This window comes from Pteropus vampyrus, unplaced genomic scaffold, assembly GCF_000151845.1.
Source record: "Pteropus vampyrus isolate Shadow unplaced genomic scaffold, Pvam_2.0 Scaffold16, whole genome shotgun sequence".
NCBI lineage: Eukaryota > Metazoa > Chordata > Mammalia > Chiroptera > Pteropodidae > Pteropus > Pteropus vampyrus.
In genome coordinates, this window is record NW_011888797.1 from 2,512,065 (window position 1) to 2,528,612 (window position 16,548).

The following is a 16,548-nucleotide window of genomic DNA, read 5'->3' on the forward strand; positions in this document are numbered from 1 at the left end:
CTTCCTTCCTTCCTTTTCTTTCTTCTTTCTTTCTTTCTTTCTTTCTTTCTTTCTTTCTTTCTTTCTTTCTTTCTTTCTTTCTTTCTTTCTCTCTCTTTCTTTCTTTCTTTCTTTTCTTTCTTTCAATGTCTGATCTTATTTATTTGTTACTCTTACAAAATCTCATTTTTGACTGGACTCAGACTTAGAGGTAGAAGCTCTCAGAGAGGAAAGCCTACGTCTCTTGGCCATCTGTTCCTGGCATTTCTCTTTGGCCTCTTTCATTCTCTTGGCCAAAAGTTTAGCATATTCTATAGCTTCTTCCTTATTTTTCTTAGTACACTGTTTCTTCAGAGCAATACACCGATGTTTATGTTACAGGACGTGTGGAGTCACAAGACGCTGACTCTCGGCTGCTTTGGTTCTAGGTTTCTTACCTTCTCTGTTTAGGGGCTTTCTCACAACATATTGGCGGACATCACCTTCTTGAGAGAGACTGAAAAGTTTGCGGATTCTGCTCGCTCTTTTGGGTCCCAGGCGATGAGGCACAGTAGTATCAGTGAGACCAGGAATATCTTTCTCCCCGTTTTTCACAATGACCAAGGTGAGAACACTCAGATTGGCATCCACAATGCAACCCCGAGCAGATCCATGCTTTCTTTCTCCAGTGCTCCCTGGTTTATAGCAGGAATGCCCCTTACTCAGCAGCAGGCAGACACGGCCATGGGTCAAGACACTGTGCTTCATGGTAAAACCTTGTTTGTCGTTTCTACCACTGACTCGAATCACATAACCCTTCCATTCTTCACGCAGAGCGTCAGCAGCAACTTCTCATAAAAGGTACGAAGTCTTCATTCATTGTTCACTTCAATGAGCTTCTGGCAGCCAGTGGCTGGGTAAGAAATATTCAGCTTCATCAAGAAGCAGCTGTCTGCCTCCGAGGCACCACAAAAAAGAGACTAATTTATTCTTATCGTTGAATAATATTCCGCTGTACAGATATATCAGAGTTCATTTATTCATTCATTTATTGAAAGAAATCTTCACTGCTTCCAGTTTGAGAAATTATAAATAAAGCTGCTATAAACATTCATGTGTAGAGTTTTATGTGGATGTAAGTTTTTAACTTAATATCTGAGTATGATTGAGCTGTATAGTAAAACAATGTTTAGCTTTGTAAGAAACCGCCAAACCAATTTTCAAAGCGACTGTGCTCTTTTGCCTTTTCATTAGCAATGAATAAGGGTTCCTGTTGCTCTGCATCCTTCCCAGCATTTAGTATTATTGGTATTTTGGACTTTAGCCATTCCAATAAGTATGTGGTATAATCACAATTGTCTTAATTTTCAATTCCCTAATGATATACGATGAACAACTTTTCATATGCTTATTGAACATCTGTATATCTTCTATGATATCGGATTCAATTTGCTTGGAAATTTTTATGAATATTTACTTCTGTTTTCATGAGGGATATTGGTCTTCAGTTTTCTCTTATTGTAATGTCTGTCTGATTTTTGGTATAAGATTAATGCTGGTCTCATAGAATGACTTAGAAAGTAGTTTCCTCTTTTCAATATTCTGGAAGAATTTCTGTAGTATTGGCATTATTTCTTCCTTTTTTGGTAGGAGTCACCAATGAAGTCATGTGGGTGTCCATTTTTCTTAATGAGCATGTTTTTAACCACAAATTAAGATTCTTTTGTAGATATAAAGCTGTTATCTATTTCGAGTAATTTTGATAGTTTGTGTCTTGGAAGGAATTTGTCTTAGATTTTACCCCTGGGGTTTTTATTTTGCTATCTAGGTACTCTGTTTATGCTGGCCACTTAAAAACTATGATGCCAGCTTCTTAGAATTTTCCAAGGTTTGATTTAGAAAACTAGAATGATACTATAGGAAAGTATAAACTAGTGTGGTTAAGATGTCCCTAAGAAAACGTAGAAGTAGCTTTACTTGATTGTCACAGAGTCATATATTTTAATACAAATAAAAAATTGAGAGATTGATGGTAGAATATCCTTAAGGAAAGTATAAAGATTTTTTTCACAGCTCCACTTTGTACATTACAATGTGAAATTTTAGTAAGATTACTGAAATTTTAAGAATTTTGCTTTTGTATGGGTAACTAAAAGTATTAATATTTAAGATAAGAATATTACTAGTTAAGCATTTTTGTTTATACAGATAAACCTTTTCTTTCTTGCAATTCTTGGGGGAATCATTCAGTTCCTCTGGGCTTCAAATTACTCATTGGTCAAAATGAGGCAATTAAACTAGATATTTGTTAAGATTTCTTCTAGACTTGAAAATGTTATTATTCCAATACTTAGAACTTATTGCAAAAAAAACTAATGTTAACTGTGAAACAAAGTGTTTAATTCTAAAATATTTTAATCTAATTATATCAATTTGAATGAAAGTATACACAGATGCCTAGTAAATAATTTGAAGATATTGTAAAATGAGTTTATTTCCAAATTTATTTATTTGTAAGCTGCCAATCTAAAGTAATATCGTTTGGAGAACAGAGGAAATGAAGTTATAAATAAAATCTTTATATTTCATGTTCCAAAGACAGATACATGTCTGTTTAATCTATATCTAAAATCTAAGAGTGACACTTGCTTTAGTGGCCATCTTTTTGTTTATCTTATCAACAAGAAAGGTAAAAGTGACTGTTTTTGTAAAGACGCCATGGCACCGTTGCAGCAGCTGTTAAAGTAAAGGATTAAATTGTGGGAATTTAAGTTCTTCACAAATCCTGGAAATCAAGCTTGTTTTTGTAAAGAACTTGATCAGAAACAAAAGTTTTTCTGAACATTATGTTGCCTGGGCACTCTTCAAGAGCACATGGACACAATTTATTCTCTAACAGGAGCCATGTCCTGGTTCAGATACAAAAGTTTCACAGAAAAACTCGGCAGGGTATGTGTAAAGGGAAACATTTAAAAATCGCATTATAATTGCAACAGACTATAAAGATATAGATTTAGTCATTGTTTATCCTTTGGTCATTCTTGGACGATTTTAAAAACTAAAAATTTTAATGAAAAAGTTCTGGAAATCTTGAGTGTGGCTTACGGTCCAACTTGTCTTTGTATCCAAGAAGAAAATTATACATTTTAAATAAAAGTAAGTTCGGGTCAATTTGGTGTTTTAGAAGCAGCATCGTCTGTAGCCGATACTTGTGGCGATGCCCTACAATAAATCCCCCAGGCCCACCTTAGGTTTCAGACACAGCTGTAGTAGAGAGTTCCACTCAAGCTCAGACTCACCTTTTGGTGACAGCAACCCATCTCCGATAAGTGTCCTACTTTCCCATTTTGTCACAAAATGTCCTTTTCAAGACCATGGGAGCCCCTTGGCCTAAATGCAAGTATATTGCAGAAATGTAGAGGAGTGAAACCAATGGGTGCAGGACTAGTAGACAAGTGGTCCAGCCTCTGGTCCTTCTGATGGACAATTCTTGGAAGCACTTGCTCATTTCTCAGGTGGTGCTGGTCCTAGAATCAAGTCCCAAGCACCCACAGTGGCAATCTTGATCATATACCCTTTATTGTATTTTCTTCCTTTTCTCATTCCTCCTGCTTACTACTGACTCCTGAAATTAATTCACAAAGCAACTACTCACACCCAAGTATTTGTCTCAACGTTGGTTTTAAGAGGAATATAACAAAGGACTTTGGTATGAGACTGTCCATGGAAAGCAGATCCTTAGTATGGGGTTCTGGAACTGGATCACTTTCTTTATTGCTAGGATGGTGGTAATCCTTGGTGTATATCACAGTTCCTAAGAATCTCACCTTTGGTGGAATGGGATGAGAAGCAATAGCTTATCTAGTAGCTATGTCACTAGAATGGGGCAAAGGATTGTGGAATTGGCTAGCACTTGTTAATTGCCTTAGAAGCCTTAGAAACATAAAATAACAGTAACAGGCTCAGATCTTCTCACTATCATCTTAGAGCACAGTGAAAGCCCAAAGGCCACCTCGGTAGTATTTAAAGAGACCATTATCTCCTCAGCCATAGGACAGCTGTGGTCAGAATCAGACCCAGAGTTTAATTGTAAGAGTTGACAGAGCTGCAAAGGAGATGAAACATGCATCCTCCATAAGTCTCCTTTACTAAAGTTAGGGCCTAGATATCATGAGAGGGACTGAGAAGTCAGATGAGAAAGTTCAGGTGAATGTGCTTAAGGAGCTTGAATCCCTGGTTTTCTCTGAATCCTCCATGTCATCCAAAGCAGCTCTTTCTCTCTCACTAGAAGAAACCAACCTCCCTTTACCTGGAGACCATACAAAGTGTTCACCTGAAGTGGATGCCTTGTAAGATGACTTTTACTACCTCAAGATCTAACTTGTCTTCCTCCATTGCCTTGAGAATGATAACTAATGTCATTTCAGCTGAGAGAGAAAATAAAGTCCTTAATCTGGGAAGAAATAGCTTATTTACTGAAAGAATTTTAAGAACTGCCTAACAAGTACTGGCAGGAATCTGAACATGTGTGGGAATATATCTTGAGTGTGCTGGACCAGAGAGGCAGAAATATATGGCTGAATAGGGGAGAGTTTATCGACATGGGAACACTTTCTTATGACTCAAGATTCAATGTGTAGGTGGCAGCAAGGACTCATAGAGTTGGTGTTAATAGGCTGGTGGGACAGCTTCTTGAAACTTGGCCATGATGATGGCCTACACTAAATGAGACAGAGATGCTGGAATTGCCTTGTCAAAGTATTGAAGAAGTCAGTGGCTCAGAAAAGTGGTAATGTTAGAATGGATTTCATATGTGGAGAGAACCAACTTACTATTTTCCAAAGGACGGTCCAGAGAACAATCTCTTTACTAAAGCAATAAAGAATATACTAAAGAGGGTGATAATGACATCTTTGAGAACAATGAAATGGTCTGTTACTAGGGTCAGCTTAGACAACAGCTCAGAGATGACATCTGCAGGCTGGGGTGCTGTTTTCTAAGATGCAATACATGCCAACGGCCTAAACATGATGCCATGTTCCCAACTGCTAGAATTCATGGCTCCAGCAATCGAGAGATAGAAATAGGTTTGGCCCTTCTTATCCCCATTCCCAGTGGCCTACTTGCAGAATTGTGTGTCCCATTTCTACCACCTTAGGCTTGCTGCTGGACTGGAGGTCCTGTTTCTTAGACGGGGTAAGAAGAAGAAGCTGGCACACTTCCACCAGGAAGCACAGTAAGGATCCCATAAAACTGAGGCTACTGTTGTCAACTGTTGTCAACAAAGCATCCCGTTGGGCTGCTCATATCTGTGGGATAACAAGCCAAAAAGGAGTGTTAATATGTTGGTTAACACGAGGAGCTAGGATTATGGCTACGCAATCAAACAGAAAGAATGTGTCTGGAACTCAGTTGATTCATTGGGATATGTCTTGATGCTTCCATGCCTGGTGTGAACAGCAAACAGACTACTGTGATAATCAGAGCCTAAAAAGGTCAAGTCACCAACACCCTGAATCCCTGAAGGGATGAAGGTCTGGGTCACTCCACCAGGAAACCCAAATGGAGTTTCTGGCAGAGAGCTAGAAAAATCTCAAATAGGTGGGGGAGGAAGGAGACGATGAATGAGTTTTGGCCTTAGGTCCAGATGTAGCAACAGGAACTGTAGCTTGTCTCACTAATCCTCCTGTGTAGTCTTATATAGACTGTGGCTGGCCATCACCTTGTAAACTTGGTGACAGAGTGAACTTAACATGGGACTGGAGCAGTTCTGAATAGGCAAATGGTAAATGGTAGCGAATATTTTTTGCTCTACATCACATGCTCTTATCAACGTGCTATTAGCCACAGCTGCACTAGACAGTTCTAAGGTCAGATTTGTATATTTTTTTGATCGTGAAATTCCACAAGCGTGGGCCATGCATCTTTGTTTTGTTTCGAGTCCTTTTTTAACATTGGGGGAGCTTGCTTTCCCACACAAAAGCACGGTCCACAAGTGCAGGGGTGGTTAATGCTCCTGGAGGTCATTCTCAACTAATGGGGGATGGGAACTAGTTAATAAGTGATCCAATCCGTATTAGGTGGACAATGCTGAGAGTCATTCTTTAAGCTTCTCAGGTCTTAGAGCACTTAAGCTCAAAATGGAAATCTCGATAATATACCTCTTCTAGGGTTTCCCCCTTACTTTTTCTATTCTCTCACTCTCGCTTCCTGAAATCACCTCACAAATGACCTACATACAGCCAAGTCCTTCTCTCAGGGTCTACTTTCAGGTGACCTAAACTGAGTACCATTAATCAAATGCATTTATCTCTTTCCTTGTAAGTACAGTCAGCCCTCTGTATCTGTGGGTTCGGCATTTGTGGATTCAATCAACAGCGCATCGGAAGTATTTTTTTTAAATGTGACACTCTTGCTAACCTGTACTATGTAGTTAGGCTTTTGATGATTGCCGCCATACTGAACATGCAGAGATTTTTTCTTGTCATTATTCCGTAAATACTACAATATAATTAATTACATAGCACTTAGATTGTATTAGGTATTATAAGTAATCTAGAGATGATTTAAAGTATATAAGAGGATGCACAAAGGTTATTTGCAAATATTACGCCATTTTACATAAGGGACTTGAGCATCCATGAATTTAGGGATTCCTGGAACCAATTTTCTGCGAATACCAAGGGCTGACTGTAGTTTAGAGGTTTTTCTAGACTGTGTGCAAATAATTATTCATGAAGAATTATTTGCAAGGTGAGGTGAGGGCATTTTAAAATTGCAAGTTAAATATATTTTTTCTGTTTAGGCAATATGAAGAGTTGATGACAATGATGTTTGCTCAGTCTAAACTACATTGAAACTACCTTAAATTCAATTTCTATCTGATAAAATATATAAGAATACCTAACTTTGATATTATATGAAGTGATGGCCAAGTGGTAAAAAGCTCTAGATGCTAATACTATCAATAAGTTCTATATCCATATTGTATATGATATATAAGGTTTAAGTTGTCACAGAAAATTTCAATCCAGTATAACTGTCTGCTCGAAATTTCTTTAATTTGTGATATAAATGCACATAATACTTTTCATGCTAAAATAGTCAGCAAAACTGAATGATTCACTTAGCTAAATTTGTTTTTGCATCGAGTGTATTTTTGATCACTTCACATTGACTTTAATGTAGCCATTGCATCCCTGCAATATTCCATCTCAGTATTTATAGCCTAATTGCACTTTCTTAGGCTATTTTATTTTTTGGTTCAGGGCCCTTTATTTTGGTAACAAGACACTCTGCCAGGTTATACATGCTTTATTTATTTATTTATTTTAACACAGAGGAAGGCTGCTGGTAGATATTTGTTCATTTGATGTTTTTATGACTAAGAGTTTAAATTCAGGCTCTGTTTCTGACAGAATGTAAATGTAACCTACACATGGATATGTAACTGTTAGTAAAATTAAGCTTAGTCACTAAAGGAAGACTCGCTATCTGAACTTTCTTCTGTATTTTTTTCACCTTCGCCATCAGGCACTGGAGCATCTGGCCTCCTGAAAGAGAAGGAAAAAAATTTTAAAGGTTTTTCCAGTTGAAAAACACATTGACTAACTGTAAATTAGGTTCATCCTAGAATATTGCTGCTAATAAATCTGCCAAGTCTGTGTCCTTAACTGAGAGAGACTCCCACTCTCCGCCACAGTGTGCTTCTCTCTGGCATCTCCTGCACCAAGGGGATTAAGTGCTATTCCTGTACAGGCTGTGGCACTGTTTTCTCTTGCCAGTCCTTACAGAGTGTGCTACATCAGCACTTTCTGCTTCTCATTACCATGGAGATCCAACTGTAGACAGCGATGTGATCTGGAGAGGCTGGCATGACCAGTGCTAACCATGTAGCCTCCAAGTGTTCATGAGGTACAGAGAAGGGAAAGCTAACAATGGAAAGAAAAAGAAAATCTTCATGTTCAGGAAAGCTGAAAGGAGAAATTTTAAAATGGATGAGAGTTCAAGAATGACTATTAAGAAATACAGGCAATGTGGAAATATTGTGGGGGAGAAGAGCGTTTGGTCAAAGACTGTTCTTAATGTTTGCTGAGTTTTCACTAATATGTTTTATTGTCAGAGAATAAATATAAAAAGTAGGAGTTGGTTAAAACAGTGTCTTGAACATTCCCTAGGCAAAACAAGGTGATACGTGAATGGTTAAACTCCAACTCTGCATGGATGTGCTATAATAAACCAAAATGAAAATTTAATGGTGTTATTAAAAGTCAACTACTTCGGCTCCACAGCATTTGTCAGTAAATCATTCAGTCAATAGGGTAGCACTATTATCCTGCCTCTATTCACTCTTACCAAGAAAGTAAATTAAGCAAGTATACTTCTGGGGAAAGTAAGAGGTAAAGGAAAAATAATACAGCTGCTCTGTCTTAATAATTAAAAACTACCAGACTTATTTCTCCCTCAAGCTCCTTGAGTGTAATTAAAGATTTAGAACACCAACAAATAAAACTGTTCTTTACCAGAGATATAACTACTACTACTAAAATAAGAAAATGTATAATCTACTATTTACTTCTAGTTACTAAAAATTATGGCCAAGTTTTGGCTGATATTTTTTAATATCATATCTGGCATGCTACAAAACAAAAGCTGGCCATTGCTCCCTAGTTGTCACATGTAAACCCATTTACTCTGCTGTACAATTTTAGATTATGCCTTTGAGGAAGTCATATATACTCAATATAGTAAAATTTTAAAGCTGGCTACAGCATTTCTTGGTTTTGATTGATGCTCCATCTGCCTAAAATGCTAACACAGGACCACAGTCTCCATCATTCTTCATGGCAGCAAGAACTCTGTAAGAAGTGGGCATGAATACAGGGCACATTTTCCCCGGTAAATTTTTCTTTGCTGTATAGTTGATTTCTTATTGTCTTCACTTTGTTAAAAAGAAAAAAATTACCAGAGGGAATTATTTGAATACTACATTAAAATTATATTAGTATCTATGGCAACTCAAACAAACAAAAAAACAATGTACGCAACTCCCCTAAAATAAATGCTACTAAGAAAAGGGTAAAAGCTAGGCCTAGAAGGGAGTGAAATTATAAAATTAATTTATATATGTAACCACCTTTTAATATATGTGATGCTATAGACAGTATAGTGGTTAAGAACACAAACTCTGGAGCCAGACTGGTTGGGTTCAAATCTCAGCCTTGCTACTTCCTTGTTGGGTAACTTTGGGGAAGCTATTTAACTACTCTGTACCCAATTGGACTCTTGTGATGATTAAAATAAATTACTGAAAGTAGAGTATATAATATAATATCTGACGCATGGTAAGTAAAGTAAATACATGTTATTTTCTATTAGTAGTAGTAGTAGTACTATTATATATTATTATTCTCCTCATCATCATGTACCTACAATTTGCCAGAAACTGTGTTAGGAGCTGGAGATACAGAGATGAATAACAAGCTGTTCTAGCCCTAAAGAAGATGATTGTTTTAGTGGGGGGGACAGAAATGCAAACAAATTATTGTTATACAGTGTGATATACACAAATACAGTTGTACTAGCTATACTTGTATACAAAGAAAAAATAATTCACTCTGCTGAGGTTAGTCAGAGAAGACTCCAGAGAGATGAAGACACTTGGGAAAGGTTTTGGGATATGAGAGGGAGCTTGCCACAAACAGAAAATGTGGGAATACGTGAAGATGAGAGAGCTCTGTGTAAAATTAAAAAATGGGAATGGTATGCCATGCTGCATCTGGAAACTGTCATTTGGTAGCCAGAGCGTAAGGTATACTGGGATGCAACAGTAGATGAGATTAGACCATTTGGCAGAACAATGGATGGAGGGTGAGGACAAGTTATATGAAATATAAGTTTTCACTGAAATTGCATAACCAAGTTTGGGATTCTGAAGTAGTCATTTATTTTACATTTACATTGTTGTGCAATCATCACCACCATCTCCAGAACTCTCTTCAGCATGCAGAACTGAAACTCTACACCCTTTAAACAACAGCTTCCCATTTCCTTTCCCTCCAGCCTTTGGCAACCACTCTCCTACTTTCTGTCTTCATGAATTTGACTATTCTGAGTAGAATCACATAACATTTGTCTGAAATGGCTTGTTTCATTTATCATAATAAAGGTCTTCAAGGTTCACCCACGTTATTATGTATAACAGAATTTCCTTTCTTTTTAAGGCTAACTAATGTTCCATTGGGTGCAGATAGTACATTTTGTTGAACCATTCACCTGTGGATGGGCATTTGGCTTTGGGCAATTGTGAATAATGCTGCTATGAGCATGAGTATACAAATATATGTTAGAGCCTTTGCTTCACTTCTTTCGGGTACATGCCCAGAAGTGGAACTGCTGGATTATATGGTAATTCTATGATTAACTTTTGTGCGAAACTGCCATACTGTTTTCCATAGTGGCTACATCATTTATATTCCCACCAAGAGTGCAAAAGGTTTCAATTTCGTCATATCCTCACCAATATTTGTTATTGTTTATCTTTGTTTATTTCTTAAAACTGAGACATAATTGATATATAACATTATATTAGTTTCAGGTATACAACATAATACTTTGATATTTGTATATATTGCGAAATGATCGTTACAATCAGTATAGTTAACATTCAGCACCACATATAGCTACAAAAATTTTTCGTCTTTTGAGAACTTTTAAGATCTACTCTCTTAACAACTTTCAAATATACAATATAGTACTGTTGACTACAGTCTCCATGCTGTACACTACATCTCCCTGATTTATTTATTTTACAGCTGAAGGTTTAGCCACTGTCAGACCACAAATGCTTTTTAACATCATCTTTTTTCTTTTGAATTTTTATAAAAGTTTATTTGAGCCAAAATGACAACAGATGCTGGGGAGCAAGATCTCAAACGCTCCAGAGAATACTTGTTTTGGAGCTTCTTTTATGCATTTGATATTAAGGAGAGAACTTAAGGAAGATTACATGAGGGTGGGAAAAACCAAGCCAGGGATTAGATTACAGGAGAGTTAACAAGATTACGGGCTTTCTTGAGAGTGGTTATTTCAACGGTGTGTTAACCTAGGTACATAGAAACAATGGACAGGGCTTGTTTCAGGTAAAGATAAACCTGTTATTAAAAAGTTATATGTCTGGGGCATGACTACACACCATGCTTGTTAGGAATTTATGATCAGATCACCCCGTGAGATTACTTTCCATAGAATCCCTCTTTTTGTCCACAATTCTCCATTTTGGTCATAAATCAATCCAAAAGATGAAATGATGACCAAACTTTTGGACAGATAATGTAACACTGCCTTTTTGGGGTGGGGTGGGGATTTTTATGAGAGTTTATTTGACATAAACTGATGACATACACCAGGGAGTAAGATCATAAATGCTCCTGTAACCACAACCTTTCTGATATTTTTATTATCTTTCTCACTCTTGTGACCAATCGCAATTTTTTGACATTGTCTTTTCCTGTCCTATACTTTCGAGCCAGTCTGCCATCCAGGGGTTGAGGACTGGCAATTAAATTAAATGGGAACCCAACTCAGCAAGAACTAAAAAAATAAACCTATTTTTGGAATTGTCTGGTTGGAGAATGAGGCCTATTGTATCCTCAATCAGCCCAAATCCAACCTTTAATCGATTATGTTGTTGTGTGGCAAGAGGTAGACAGAGATCATTGGCAGAAAAGGAATTCCCTTCGAGGGCAAGAAAATCTGCTGGACATGCCTTGAATATAATTAACAATGTTTCCCTGTTTTCCAGTATCCTTTTGGTTTACACTAATAAATCCCCTCTTGTCTCAGTCATAAGCAGGCGGAGGTGGTTGCTTTTACTTATGGAGACCATAACACTGGTCATTCCACAGTCTGGGAGAAGGGTATAAATCTCTTGAACAGGTATCTCCAGGACAAATGCCAGCTGAGCTGGTTCTGTTCAAAGCATGTGAACTCAATCACATGCTTTCTTTAGCCAAATCAATATGCTACAAATTGTATTCTTTTACGAATATGGAGCATGACCACTTGAATTTCAATTTCAGAAATCTATTCTTTACTGCAAATTTTAAAATACAAATTTTTTAGTTTGAGAAAACAATATAATCTGGGAAGACAGCTGCTGTGTGTACGTTAAATATCTCTTTGTTGAAAACACAATGGAATACAGGCAACTACAGGATTCTAAACAAGTTGTGTTCCAAAAGCCTGGTAAATCCAATTGTTTAGAATTTACAACATCTTCCTCCATCAAAACATTTATAAATCACAACTAACATTTACTGAACAATTACTGCTTATCTAGAGCTATGCTAAGTGCTTACGCTATTCTCTTAGTCTGAACAATGCTACGAATTCTTTCATTTCCCATTTTACTGATGATGAAACTGATGCACAGGGAGATCAGGTAATTAGTCCAGGTTCATACAGGGCAGGGCAGAATCTGAACCCCAGCAAGGTGATCATTTCTAAAGTCTGCTTTAGCCTGAGCCTTAACCATCATGAATGTCATCTCATGCTGATGGGCAGGCCTAACCTCTATATCCTAGAATAGTAAAAATATTAGTTACTATGTAATAATAGTAACCTTAGTTCTGGGACATAAATGAAAGCGCAGAACAGGGCATAAGAGAAATGTTTTTCTTTTTTTTAACCTTGGTAAAAAAAATCCAGGCATTGATTGAAAGAACTTAGAAGGCACAATTTACCTATTCCATATACTGAATACAAAACTGAAACAGATCAATTTTTAAAATTTCCATTTTCTTTCCTTTTAAACTCTTTTGAGTGTGATGGTGATAAAAGTACTCTTTCACAAAACTTTTTATTTCAGTGGTATTGGAAACTGGTTTTTACAAGTTAAATAGGACTAATTCTTGATTATGGAAGAACTATTGTTATTTTCAAAAACTTGGATTTTTAAAAATAATTAATCACTTAGAAGTAGCAAACAAATACTATTTATTTGGTAATTATCGGGCATTTTCTTCAGCTTTATAGACTTTCCAAAAGTCAATGATAGCCAGTTTTCTAGGAAAAGAGCCAGGCTCTCTTCTCCCTTATCATGTAAACTGTTTTAGTTTAAAATCATGTACTCTTAGCTTCCACAATTTTATACACAATCAAATAGCAATATATTTTCTGATCAGTATTTAATTCTATATTAACCTCAGCTTTGCTTTTTGTTCAGTACAGACAGATCTAGGCTATTTCTTTTATTATAATGAGTCTGTCTTAGTATCTAGGGCTAATAAAAAGTGTATGTTTATATTTTGAAAGAAAAAAGAAAACAGAACAATCCTTGCTGAAAGTTCTCAGCTGAGGCTTACTATGTACCTAAGACTCTAAATGAAGTACACTCTTCACTTGGGTGGCACATTTTCTTCTTCATCAGCTCGAACTTCTCTCCTGAAGTGAGGCTCTTTAACTTTTATGTAAACATGATTCTCAAAGTGCCAGAATTCCTCTTTAACAAGGCAGTTGACCCCACTTATCATATCCAGCTAAATGTAGTTGGAGATGGTTTGCTAGTAGCAGTGGTGATAGCTCATAGTGAGTCACCCCCACTCCAACCAGTGCCCCTTGTGACCGAAGGCCTGTACCGATGAGGTAATGGGTCAGAATTCCGGCTCCAGGCTGTGGTTGAGGAGCAGCTTTTCTGTAAGACAATGTTTTAGCTGTTACTGGAATTCTACCCTAAAACTTGGCACTACCTTGCAACTGAATGTTTCTCAACATTTACAGACAATGACATACCCTCGAACTTGCTAAGTAAGATATATCAAGGAAATATTGGGGTACCGGGGATTCTCCCCTTGGTAGTCATCCATGGACAGGGTGGTGATACCTCAATGGAGTCTTGAAGAATATGAAATCAGCCAGCGCAATAAGATGGAGGGAGTTCCACAGAGAAGAAAGAAAACATTGAAAGATACCAAAAGAGAATAGGGAAATGATACAATCAGGGAACTGCCAGTAGTTTGCTACGGCTACGTGAGATAGGTGTACATGGAAGAGGCAGGAAATGAAGCTAGAGAGAGAATCTTGGTCTTGATGATACAAGCATTTATATGCAATTCCAATATGTTAGACTACATGTTGAAGGCAACGGAGAGTCACAGAAAGATCTGAAGCAAAAATTAAGTATGAACAAATCCACTCAGGCTTTAGTGACAGATTAAAAGAGAATAGGGAAACCAATCAGGAGCTATTATAATCAAGTGAGAAATGATGAGAGCTTGAACTAAATAGCAATGGGCATGGAGACGTGGTCAGATGTGAAGGATATAAATGAAAAAATCATAGTGACTGACATAGAAGGAGGTAGGGAAGGGGGCACAATCAAGGATGATTTTCAAGTTGCTAGTGTGGGTGGCTTGTTAGGTAAAGGATTATGAACTAGGTTTAGTCTGGACAGGGGATGAAATGAAGCCAATCGGGGAAAAGGGACTGGATATCCAGCATATGCTGATGCTTACAGGGCTGCTGGTTTTCCATTTATTACATTTTCTCTACAGAGAAAAATCATCATTGTAGAGGTCATTTTAGCTGTTATTACAGAAGGTCTACTGTGTATTTCCAGAAGCAAAAAGAGGTCATGGTCAATGTTAAATATATTTACAACATATATTACAATGAGTACCAAATAGATTGGATCCATATGTTCAATTCACATTAAAATATATGTCACAATCCATCTGCTTTCAAAGTGTGTGTCAGAAACAATTTCCAGAACAAATGTCAAATATCCTGGAGATGCTTTAGTTCAAATTACCAATCCATGCCAATGTATTTGAATTGTTTGCTATTTGGATATATATTAAATGTAGATATATTTTGAAAATCTGTTCTTGAAAACTTTAAAAAAATTCTTAAATTTCATATTTTAGAAGATAAAATAGGAGAGAAAAGACATTTATAGTGTTTCACCTCCAAAATGCACACATTTCCTTAAGGGCTGACAGCCAAGGCAAATTCCAAAGTGGTATACTGCTAGTGCAGTATGAATGCCTGGACAACATAGCTATATACATCAGAGTGAACTAAAACCCCAAACTGGAAAAACTCTTTACAAGTATCTAGATACTTGCAAAACAGACTAGTTCTGAATAATCCATTAAGATATATTTTATCCAGGATGGGCTATGTAGCCAGGTTTGCTTAGATTGAATAAATTATTGTCAAATGTCTAAGCCACAAATTTTCAGCATTTCTCAAAAAATATTTTGTAAAACTCACACAAACAGTATCTAGTTTCATAATAACCATTTATGTGGACCCAGAGTGACTTTATTCTATTTATTTCTCAATTTGGCTCAACTTAAATTATGGTAGATTAAATTTCCTACACTCTATGGTCTTAAATGAATACCTGGTAGGTAACTTTTTTAAAAAGAAAGAATGGAAGAAAGAGAAGATGAAGGTAGCATGGAAAGAAAAAAACACTACTTCTTGTGGACAATACTGCTATGCAACAAAACTAATTTATCAAATTCCATCTCTTTTGGAAATAATAGATTCATCTCTGATCTATTCTAACTGCTCTTAAATGCACAAAGGCTGGTTTTAGTAGCACAGGATAGATTTTACATTTTTGTAACATAGCAGAGACACTATCTTTGAAGGTGGTTTCCTCAATCATAAAACACTGTATAGGAAAAAAATATAGAGAGTTTAAAATATTCTTATTATAACTGATAAATTCAACATTTTGACAGTAATATAATTATATTAGAAGAATTACTTACTCAAGAAGATCTGGGTCTAGTCCTTCTGATATCATTTTGTTTCTTATTGCCATCACTGGAACACCCTAAGCAAAAAACACAATATAATAACTCAATTAGTAAAAATGCTTCCTTCAAAAAACAGAAAAATAGACCAATGGAACAGAACTGCGAGCCCAGAAATAAACCCAAGCATATACAGTCAACTAATATTTGACAAGGGAGCCAAGAATACTCAATAGAGAAAAGACAGTTTCTTCAATAAATGAAATTAGATATTCACATGTAAAAGAATGAAACTAGACCCCTTTCACCATTCACAAAAATTAACTAGAAACAGATTAAAGACTCAAATCATGAAACTTCTAGAAAAAAACATAGGAAAAAAACTCCTTGACATGGACCTTGGTAATGATTTTTATGGAAATCAAATCCAAAGCACAAGCAACAAAATAAAACTAAACAATTTAGGACTGCATTAAACTAAAAAGCTTCTGCACAGCAAAAGAAACCATCAACATGGGCTCACTTCAGCAGCACATATTCTAGAAAACCATCAACAAAACAAAAGGAAGACCTTCAGGATGGAAAAAAATATTTGCAAACCATGTATCTGGTAAGGGGTTAATATCCAAAATATATAAAGAACTCATATAACTCAACAGCAAAAAATCAAATAATCAAAGGACCTGAACAGACATTTTTCCAAAGAAGATATACGAATAGCAAAGGACCTGAACAGACATTTTTCCAAAGAAGACATATAAATGGCCAGCAGTTATATGAAAAGATGCTCGATATCACTAGTCATTAGAGAAATACAAATTAA

The 16,548-nt window shown here is 36.4% G+C and overlaps 1 protein-coding gene and 1 pseudogene across 5 annotated transcripts in view; both read right to left on the bottom strand.

Annotated features, from left to right (window-relative positions):
• Positions 1-125: 125 nt before the first annotated feature.
• On the bottom strand, positions 126-896 carry LOC105310638 (annotated as a pseudogene).
• Positions 897-7,256: 6,360 nt separating this feature from the next.
• The window catches only part of WASHC3 (WASH complex subunit 3), a 41,795-nt gene continuing 32,503 nt past the window's right edge, over positions 7,257-16,548 (bottom strand). For 2 of the 5 annotated variants that reach the window (XM_011386808.1, XM_011386796.1), the window contains exons 6-7: positions 15,741-15,805; positions 7,257-7,511 (exon numbers count right to left, since the gene is read on the bottom strand). In XM_011386808.1, coding sequence (XP_011385110.1) covers positions 7,427-7,511; positions 15,741-15,805 — 150 coding nt within the window. In that variant the 3' untranslated portion in view covers positions 7,257-7,426. Of the gene's footprint in view, positions 7,512-13,388; positions 13,652-15,740; positions 15,806-16,548 lie in introns of those variants that run through there. The other 3 variants (XM_023527322.1, XM_023527323.1, XM_023527321.1) reach the window with 3 other exon arrangements.